The sequence below is a fragment of the Tamandua tetradactyla genome, chromosome 16 (genome assembly GCF_023851605.1).
Source record: "Tamandua tetradactyla isolate mTamTet1 chromosome 16, mTamTet1.pri, whole genome shotgun sequence".
Classification (NCBI taxonomy): Eukaryota; Metazoa; Chordata; class Mammalia; order Pilosa; family Myrmecophagidae; genus Tamandua; species Tamandua tetradactyla.
Genome location: NC_135342.1, coordinates 14,564,517 through 14,574,862, shown reverse-complemented (window position 1 = coordinate 14,574,862; position 10,346 = coordinate 14,564,517). Strand labels below are relative to the sequence as shown.

The window sequence follows — 10,346 nt, the reverse complement described above, 5'->3', positions numbered from 1 at the left end:
CTGCTTGCTTCTCCCAGCTTGCATTCCCCAAGAGCAGCAAGGGAAGTAAGTCTGCACACCAAGGCTGCAAGATTCTGGGGCTGCAAGGGTCTTGGGTTAAGAAATCCTTGCACTCTTTAGGCGGCGGAGTTTCACCATCCTAGTTAGACAAGGGTTGAGAGATTCCAGAACTCTAGCCCATGGGGATCCTAGGATTTGAGATTCCTATGCAGGTTCTAAGATGCAAGGAAGTTGGGCCTGTGGCATTCTGGAATGCTCTGGCCCCTTCTCTCCCAGCATCCCTCCTCCCTCCCCACCCCAGCACAGCCCATCCTTGGCCCATCCCTTTCTCCCCTGGGGGCTCCCACAGACATGATGCAATCAGGCCAGAGCAGGGGGAGAGATGGGAAATAGAAGAGCGATGTAATTACAGCCGCTCCAGCCTCAACCCAACAGGAAACTCAGAGTTGGGGCCCAGGGGATCCTAATCTAAAATGAATAATGGAGCATACACCAGGACTTCCAAATAGCCCCTCTGGGGTCTCTTGCCAGATCCAGGGGTCCAGCCTCTGTCATCCCCAAGCTGGGAGCAGGGTTGTCATTCGCTGGGGAGAAGAAGGGATGGAAGGGCAGAGGGGGTTGCAAACTCAGTGGTCTTTGGGCCTAACAGGTAAAATAATTTGCGAAACACAGCTCACCCAGTCTGCATTTCCCCATTTTCAAAGGAGATGCAGGTTTGAGAGCATTTCACCTTTGGCTTCATTCCATCAAGAGTCCTGTGATAAATAACAGCTGGCCCTCAGGCTCCTTACCTGGGAGACAATAGAGTATAGTGGGGACTTTGGCAAGCTGGAAAGACCAGGTTGTGCAAGTCTGAACTTCCAAATCTAAAGAAACCAGAAATGTGGCACTGGATGTGAAGTATCCCTATTTTCAACTTGGCAACCAAATCAAGAACACTTTTAAACATCATGCAGGTCAAAAGTAAGGAGCAATATATATATATATATATATATATATATATATATATATATATACCTGCAGACACTATATGCCCTGTGAGCTGCCAGTGAGTAAAATGGGACACTGAGATCAGGAGTCCAAGCTGTCAGTCACCCCTGACACCCCAGAACAAAGGCAGTAGTTCTCGAATGAATGAGCATACACACTAATGTGTTTTCCCTTCTGTCTTCTCCTGGTCCCCAATTTTTGTTATCACCATGTCCCAGCCCAGATGCCCCCTCCTCCAGAAAGCCCTCCATGATCCCCAAGCTGAGTCAGGCACCCCCTCTGGACTCCCACAGTTCACTGCCCTGTGGGACAGGCCTGCCTCCCCCACTGAACTGAGAGCTCCGGGGGGGGGGGGGGGGGGGGCAGGCTGTGGCTGTGGCGGACTCATCCCTATCCCCAGCATCACCCAGAACCCGGCCAGACACAGAGCAGGTATCCAGGCAGTGTTTGGATGGGTGAATGAATTAATGAATGAACAAGTGAAGGGATGAGAAAACTCCTGTCTGGAAGTAACCAGATGTGAAGAAATGGGTGGAGACATTCAGGGGATGATCAATGCAGGGCAGAGGGAAAACATGTGAACAGGCACTGGGGGCTTCTTAAAAATGTCCGGCCTCTCTTGTCAGGCCCAGGAGGGAGGGCAGGAGAGGGGCCAGCTGAGGGGCTCCGGGAGCCCTTGAGCCTCCTAGCCATGTGACTTTGAGTAAGGGACGTCCTTTGGCTCAGACCTCATCTGGAAAATGGGTATCCTACAAGTAGCCAGTTATCTTCCCGGCTGTAGGGAGCATTAAAAAAGTCCAGGGCCGTGGAGCGCTCAGTCCCGACCAGGGCACGCGGCGCCCATTCTCTGCAAGGCTCCGCATCCCACCCAGACACCCCAGGCCCAGGCCGGGGGAGACGGGGGCACGCTTCCCCGCACGGTGGCCCCAAGCTCTGAGCCCACTTTGTTTTCCCCCAAGAACAGACACATCCAGTCACCGCGTTTATTGGGTTCATTTTGGGGAGGGGGATAAACAGTCGGGAGGGCTCACAGCAGGACGCAAAAGAGGCGCTTGTCGCGGAACGGGTTCTCGGCGGCGGGTACCGGCGTCACCAGCGGGTCGTCCTTGGCACGTGCCTCGCAGAAGGCCAGGAGCTCGGCGGCCGCCTGCGACACCTGTGGGTGCGTGGGGGAGGGTGTCGGCGCCCCGGCCCTCCCGGCCCGTCCCGGCCCCGCCCTGGGCTCCTCCCACTACCTTGTCCCGCCCTCCAGGCCCCGCCCCGGGCTCCTCCCACTGCCTTGTCCCGCCCCTCCAGGCCCCGCCCCGGGTTCCTCCCACTGCCTTGTCCCGCCCCTCCAGGCCCCGCCCCGGGCTCCTCCCACTGCCTTGTCCCGCCTCGGGTTCCTCCCACTGCCTTGTCCCGCCCTCCAGGCCCCGCCCCGGGCTCCTCCCACTGCCTTGTCCCGCCCCTCCAGGCCCCGCCCCTGCCCGGGCTCCTCTCTATGCCTTGCCCCGCCCCGGCCCCTCCCTGGGCTCCTCCCCCTGTCTGGCCCCGCCCCGCAAGGCCCCGCCCAGCGTCCCTCCCCCGTCCAGTCGGGTTCCGAAAGGGATCCTCCCACCCGGGCTCGAGGCCCCGCCCCTCAAACCGCCCCGTCCAGACCCCAGCCCCAGAGCTCCCGCCCCGCCTCCACCCGGACCCGGCACCTTCATGCGGTCGATGTTCACCTCCAGCTTCAGCTGCTCCACCGTCTTGCGGGCCTCGGCGATCTTGGCCATGTTGTTGGACATGGCTGCGGCGGAGAGAGGGGTTCAAGGGCGGGGGTGGGGGCTACGGGCTGAGGCTTGCGCAGGGTGCCGAGGGCGGTGGTGGTGGTGAACCCCAGTAACTCAGTAACAGGGGCATGGGTGGAGAGGCGCGCGAAGGGGGTGCCCAGCGGCGCGCTGAAGGGAGGGACAGAGGGAAAGGGAAACGGGGAAAAAAGGGAGGATAAAGAGATGCACAGATGGGGGACCAAGAGGCAGGCTGAGGGAGGGACAGATGGACAGGGAAGGGAGGGACAGGAGGAGGGAATCAGGGTACCTAGAGGCAGGGGGTGGAACGGAGAGTGTCTCGGGAAAGGAAGGAGGGACCCACATATGGGAGGCTGAGAGGCAGGTGGAAGGAGGGACAGAAGGACAGGGCCACAGGTGTTGGATGGGGATCCAGGAACCCAGGTGTCCTCACCAACACCCCCCCCTCCCGCCCAGGGATAGAGCAGGAGCCAGGAGGGGGCCCTCCCCAGGCCAATTAGCGGTGGCTCCAGGGAGAACCGGGAATTAAGATCGCGGCGGGAGGGGCGCAGAGGGGGCCTCATTAGGGCCTTGGCAGCAGCTGCCCCCTCCGCCCCCCTCAGGGAGCTCCCCCCAGCCCTGGCCGCCTCAAAGTCTCCTCTGCTCATTAGCAGCCAGGGGAGAGGGCTGGGGGAGCCCAACCCAGCCATGACTGAGAGAGGGACAAATGGAGGGGCAGGGGAAGGACAAGTGACAGAGGGAGAGACTGAGGCACAGGAGGATATGAAGAGACATAGGGGGATTTTTGAGAGGGAGAGAGGACAGATTGGGGGAGGGGTGGAGTGATGGGGGAGGGGAGAGAGGAGACAGAGGTACAAATGGAGGGACAGAGGGAGGGACACAGTGATACCAGGGAGAGAGACAGAGAGAGACCAGGGAGAGGAGAAGCATGGGATGAGGGACAGAGACCAGGAGATGAAGGGACAGGGGGAGGAAGGGACATGGGGGCGGAGGGAGGGAGTTGGAGGGGCTGGGAGCGAGGGAGTGACGAAGGGAGAGAGAGAGGGGCGAATGGAGGGGCTGAGCACAGAGATCTAAAGTCATTCATTCATTCACTCGGTCACTCATTCACTCCCAGGCGGACAGAGGGGACTGGCTGACAGAGCGAGGATCGGAGCCTCCTACCTGTTGCAGACCAGGGCCGGGATGGCGGCAGGTGGCAGAGGCCGGGAGTGAGCGGCTGGATAACGCCCCCACCCCCAGGCCCGCCCCCTCCCCCAGGGCGCAGCCCCTAAGGACCGCCTCCTCCTCCCGCCGCCTCCTCCCCCCTGCCCTTGGGTCTGTCTCTCTAGGTCCTCTCCAGGTCTGTCTGTCCCACTCTTTGTCTTTCTATTTTTGTGTCTCTCTTCTCTTTCCCTGTGTCTCGGTCTCTCCTGGTCTCTCTGTGTCTCTCTCCCAGTCTCCCCTCTGGATCTCTGTCCCTGTCTCCATACCTCTCTCTCTCTCTCTCTCTCTCACACACACACACACACACACACATTCACAAGAAAGGACAAGGTGGCCCCAAAGTGTGCCCCCCACCCTGCATTTATTCCATAGTCACGCAAATCTCTTCTGTGTGTCCCACACAGCCCCACCCTGTCACACACAGTCACATCTGTCACCTCAGTGTGACCCCAGCAGCAACACACAGACTCACACTCCCTTGCACAGAGATGTACATTTCGCTGTGCCACACAGTCCTGTGAACAACCTGCACGCAACACACTGACACAGTCTCCCATAGGGTTACAGTCACCCCCTCTCTTAGAATGCCACAGATGGCCACTCACTTTCATGTGTAATACATCATCACCAATAACCCCTCATACAACCACACAGACACACAATCTCAGAGCGTGACAAATGTACAAACACGGTTTCTTACGGTTTCTCACAATCTCTCAAAATGTCACACATATCCAGATACAATTTAAACTCCCAGGCTCACCTGTCATAGTCACACACACAATTTCTCCATGATTCACACGGTGATGTGTAATTATGCAGACAACCTCTTCCTTAGGCACTATTACAATATTTTACAATGTTACACAGCAACACACAGTCATGGTGTCAGATACAGTCTCACACAACCAGTGACTCCCACAAACAATCTCACACAATCTTCTGGGGTCATGTGCAATTCACTCACACTTTCCCTCCACACACAGTCACACACAGTCTGTCTCTGTCACACGCACAATCTGTTGGTGCCATGATCAGTCAGTATCTCACAGAATCCCTCACAATTTTACAATGTTTCTCTCACACACACACGAAACTAATCTATTGCTGAGCTTCACACTGGGTGTTTCACACAGAGGCATCACCTCACACCAGGTCTTCACCCTCACGTAGCAACCACCTCTCTTACATATAAGCACAGGCATCTGTCATGCTGTCGTCTCTAGGTGCCCGCACTTTTGCATACACTCATGCACAGTTACAATGCAATGTCTCACATGTGCTGTGCCAACCTCTCAGGATCACACACAACTTCAGAGTCCCACAGTCACACTGACCCTCACAGTCTGTAGTGGTGTCACAGTCACCATCTCTGTCACATCCACTCTCCCCCACACCTCTCACTCCGCGTTCTTACACCATCCTTGGTATATCACAGTCATTCAGTCTCTCCCCTCATGCATCGTCTGCCCATGTGACACACACCAGCTGTTATGTCCTCGCCATGTTGCACAGTTTCTCACACGTACCACTTCACAGTGATGTAAATCTCTATGTCATGTGCAGGCACACACACTGTCTCTCACATGCACTGCCACACTGAAACTCTCACTCTCACAAATGGTCTCCTGACGTCACATACAGTCACCCAAATAGTGTCTCTCGCACACCCAGTCACACACCATCTCCCGGTGACATGCACAGCCACACAATCTCTCAGTGTCACGGAGAATCTCATGGGGTCACAGGCGCACCTAATCCCACTGTGTCACACACAGTCACCTCCATGTCATCTCACATATGCAGCCACACGCTGGGTTTCTCACAGTCACACCCAATCTCTCGTCCCACATCATCTCACCCTGCCACGCAGCCTTCTGCACACAATCTTCTAGTGTCACGCAGACTCTTAACAATGTTACAGCCACACACACTCTCTGTCACACACACCTAACAGCATTACACATTCACACGGCCTCAGTGTCACACAGCCTCTCCCGGCGTCACCCACGCACACCCACGCGGCGTCTCCGGGGCTCGAGTCGCACGGGGTCTCGCGCACACACGCGGCCCTCTATCCTCCCCTGACAGCCCCCCGCCAGCCGCACGGGGGCGCCCGCGGCCCGCCCACCCGCCCGCGACAAGGTCGAGCCCCACCGGAGGGAGAAGCAGAGAAAGACACAGGGACGCAGGGAAAGAAAGAGGCCAGGAGGGATTCGGAGGCATAGAAAGGAGAAGGGAGCTGGATAGGAAGAGGGAATATCGACTGGGACCCGGAAAAACTGAGAGGGAGAGGGAGAGCGACAGAGACAGGGAGAGAACTGCAGAGAGACAGAGGTACACACGGAGGGAGCAGAGGACGCAGGAGTGCCAGATGGAAATAGAGGGTCAGAGACGGGGACAGAGAGACAGGCACACAGAGACAGCCGGGAGCCGAGAAACAAAGAGACAAGTATTCGGCACCGCCCACGGGGGCGGGAAGGGGCGGGGCCTCTGGGCGGGGCGCGTCTGGGGCGTGGCATTCGAATGGGGCGTGTCCCGGGAGGGGCGTGGTCTGGCGGGCGCGTGCTCCGAGGGGCGGGTCCTGGGGCGAGAAGCAGACGCGGCGGCGAGTTGGGGGCGCGGGACGGAGGGGGCGGAGGGGGAGGAGGGGGAGGAGGGGGAGGGGCGTCTCCGCTGCAGTCTGCCCACTTTCTAAGGCCTGGACTGGGAAGCCGGCCCGGGCCCGCAGCAGAGATTTGGTAGGGCGGGGTAGGGGGGCGGCATTGGGCCCTGGCTTCCCTCCCCCTCCTCCTCCCCCGCGGGCGCGGCAGGGCCAGGTGGGGGAGGGGACCCGGGCCCGCATCTGGAAAGCATCAGGCGCGCCGGACGTGCCAGGGCCCCGGGCCGGGCTGCGGAAGGGGGACGGGGGGCAGCGGGCCCTGTCCCCCACTGCAGAGCGGGGTCTGCCGGCGCCGGGGAGGAGCCTGGGCGTGCGCCGAGCCCCCGCACCTCCCGCAGCTGGTTTCCATCAGCAGTTCTGGCCCGGGCAGCCCGCTAGGAGGAAACCCGACTTAGAGCCCGGGGAAGATAGGGTAGTGACCCCAACCTACCCCGTTCCCTCCGCTGGGCAGCCCGAGGCTGGGGGCGGGGGAAGAAGGAAAGACAGACGCGGCCCGAACCTTTATCTCTGGGTCTCTGGCGAGTTGCGGATCTTAGCCTTCTCCCCACCCTACGGCTCACCGCAGCCCCTCAGACGTGCAATCCTGCTCTCTGCTTGCACGAGACTCGTCCCCGCCTCGTGAAAACCTAATAGTAGGTTGTATTCTCTGTCCCCATTTTTTAGAGGAGAAAACTGAGATGCGGGACTCGGATTCTGATCTGCCTTTAGTAAGTTATTAGACAAATGGGAAGTGAACGCCGACAGTGAATTCTAGAATCGGATACCCGGTTGCCTGCTGGTTATCTCCACTGGATGCATCAAGCTCAACGCGTCCAAAACTGAGCCACAGCCGCTCCTACCTCAGACTTAGCCATCTCAGTTGATGGTAAATCTTTGAGGTCATCCTGGACACACACTCCCCTCCTCTTCACCCCGCAATTGACCTAGCAACAAACCCTATTGACTCCATCTTCAAAATACCTCCAGAAGCCAGTCACTTCTCTCCTCCTTTGCCACCCCCACTTTGCTCTCAGGAGTCACCTCTCGGGACCACCACCTCTCACTTGAACTGTTGTAATCACCTCTTCTCTGGGCTCCCAGGTTCCATTTTGGCCCCCTTCAGTCTGTCCCCACCCCCAGTAGAATGTTTAAAACTGTTCCCTAAAGAGAGATCCTATTTAAAACGAGGTCCCCAGATAATAATAAGTGTTGTCGAGGATGCAGAAAAATCAGAAACCTCATACACTGCTGGTGAGAATGTAAAGTGGTGGAGCTGCTTTTGAAGTCTCAGAGTTTCTCAAAAATTTAAATATAGAGTTACCGGGTGGGCCACGGTGGCTCAGCAGGCAAGAATGCTCGCCTGCCATACCAGAGGACCCGGGTTCGATTCCCGGTGCCTGCCCATGTAGAAAAAAAAAAAAAAGATATATATATAGAGAGAGAGTTACCAAATTACCCAGCAATCCCAATCTGAGGTAGATGCCCACATATATAGAGAGGTGAAATAAGAGGAATCTGGGTACAAAAACTTGTACGCAAATGTTCATGGCATTATCCTAATAGTCATAAAATGGAAACAGTTCACTTTTTCCACGTGATGAAAGGATGAACAAAATGTGGTACATCCATACCATGGAATGATATTTAGTCAGAAACAAACAATGAAATAATTAAATTAAATAATGAAAAATAGTAATAAAAACAATGAAATATTGATACATGCTGCAACATGGGTGAACCTTAAAAACATGATGTTAAGTGAAAGAAGCCAGACATAAAAGGTCACATACTGTATGATTCCATTTACATGAAATGTCCAGAATGGGCAATTCCATAGTGACAGAAAGTAGCTTAGTGATTGCAAGGTGTTGGGAGTTGGGGAGATTAGACATAATGGATAAGGGATGCAGAGTTTCTTTTTGGAGCAATTAAAATGTTCTGGAATTGATAGTGATGGTTGTGCGACTCTATGAATATACTAAAAACCATTGAATCATATATTTTAAATGGGTAAGTGGTGTGGTATGTGAGTTATATCTCAGATGTTACAAAAAAAAAGATCCATGCAGAAACTTAAGTCCCTTCTCTGCTCAGAATTCTTCACTGGCTCCCATCTCACTCAGAGTAAAACCCCAAATCCTCATTTGGTCCCACAGGGCCCCACACGATGGGGTGGCTGTCTCCCATCTCTCACCTCACCACCTGCCACTCTCTCCCTCACTCCCTCTGCTCCAGCCACACTGGTCTCCTTGCCATTTTGCCAGCATGCCAGGCACAGTTGTGCCTCAGGGCCTTTGCACAGACTGACCCTTCTGCCTGGGATACTCTTCCTCAAGATAGCTGCAAGCTGAACTTAAATGAAGAAAGTAAAAACTAAATCCTTTACCTGGGGCACTCTAAAACAGCTTGAATAAATGGAGAGATGATAATCCTGTAGCACTGTAACTAAGGAATTAGGATTTAAGGAATGATTTTGATTACTGAATCATATTCCTTTTTGCTTTCTGGGATATTGTAGTAGACAGAGGGGAATACCTGAAATCCCTAAACTATAATTGAGCTGCCCTGATAGCTGAAATGATTGTTAAAGCCCTTTTCTGGTGACTTTGTAACTGTAAGAGCTATTATGCCCCTCATCTGGTCATTTTCTTGTTGGGCAAAGGCCCTAATGCTAATGAAGAGTTTGGAGTCAGCCATTAACTAGTTTTAGCCCTGGACATTTGTAAATCAGCTAGACTCAGCTGTTGAAAGGCAACTTGTCTCCCTTCCTTTGGATTTACACCTTTAGTATTGAAGTGATAGCTCTGCCTCCCCTCCTTTTAGCTTATGTTCTATGGAAATGATAAAGATAACACTGTCTCCTTTTCTGCTTTGAACCTGCAATTCAAAATAACCTCATCTCCCCTTGCTAAAATTCTTAAAAACCTTGAACCCCCTAAACTTGGGGAGACAGATTTTGTTCTCCTACTATGTGCCTAGTAATAAATTCTTTCTCTTTTTGGGGAAAAAAAAAAGATAGCTACAAGCTGCAAGCACCCACCTCCCTCTGGTCTCAAATGTCACCTTCTCAATCAGACCATCCGTGATCACTATACTCAAAATTACCAACACTTCTGTCCCCCAATCTGGATGCCCCCATATCCCCTTCTCAGTTTTGCCCCCATGGTCTTCATCACCCTTAACAAATAAAGAACTTAATTTATTATGTCAACATTCTCTCCTCCCCTCCGACCCCCAGTTCCTTGTGTATCCTTCTAGAGAGAATCCATCCTGCTAATAGGCTATTTAGGGTAGTGCTAAGAGCATGGACTCCGGAGAAAAGACACATGCATTTAAATGCTGGCTTTGCCATCAAGTAGCTTCAGATAAATTACTTAACCTCTCTGTGCCTCAGTTTTTCTATCTGTAAAATGGGCATCATAATAGCATCTGCCCCATGAGATTGTGAAGATTAAATGTGTTAACATATGCAAAGCGTTGAGAATAGAATCTCGCATTTAACAAGTGCCCAATTAGTGTTAGCTGTTATTTTTTAATTATTTTATTTCATTTCCTTTCTTTACAAATGAAAAGAAGTCATTAATATTTATTTATTTGACCACTGAGTCACCTACTTAGCCTTAGATAAGACCCTTGCCCTTTCTGGCCTCAGTTATACATTTTGTGGAATGGAAATGGGGCAACGATTCCCAAGGGGACTTGACAAGCAATGGCTTTTCCTAGTAAGTTTTTTTTAT

At 53.8% G+C, this 10,346-nt stretch overlaps 1 protein-coding gene across 1 annotated transcript; it reads right to left on the bottom strand.

The window, feature by feature from the left end:
* Positions 1–1,973: 1,973 nt before the first annotated feature.
* On the bottom strand, positions 1,974–7,188 carry GNG8 (G protein subunit gamma 8). Its single transcript, XM_077133590.1, has 3 exons — positions 7,130–7,188; positions 2,676–2,761; positions 1,974–2,146 (listed from the first exon to the last, which is right to left on the bottom strand). Exons 2-3 carry the CDS (start codon positions 2,757–2,759, stop codon positions 2,018–2,020), a joined length of 213 nt encoding a protein of 70 aa, XP_076989705.1. The 5' UTR covers positions 2,760–2,761; positions 7,130–7,188; the 3' UTR covers positions 1,974–2,017.
* Positions 7,189–10,346: the final 3,158 nt, after the last annotated feature.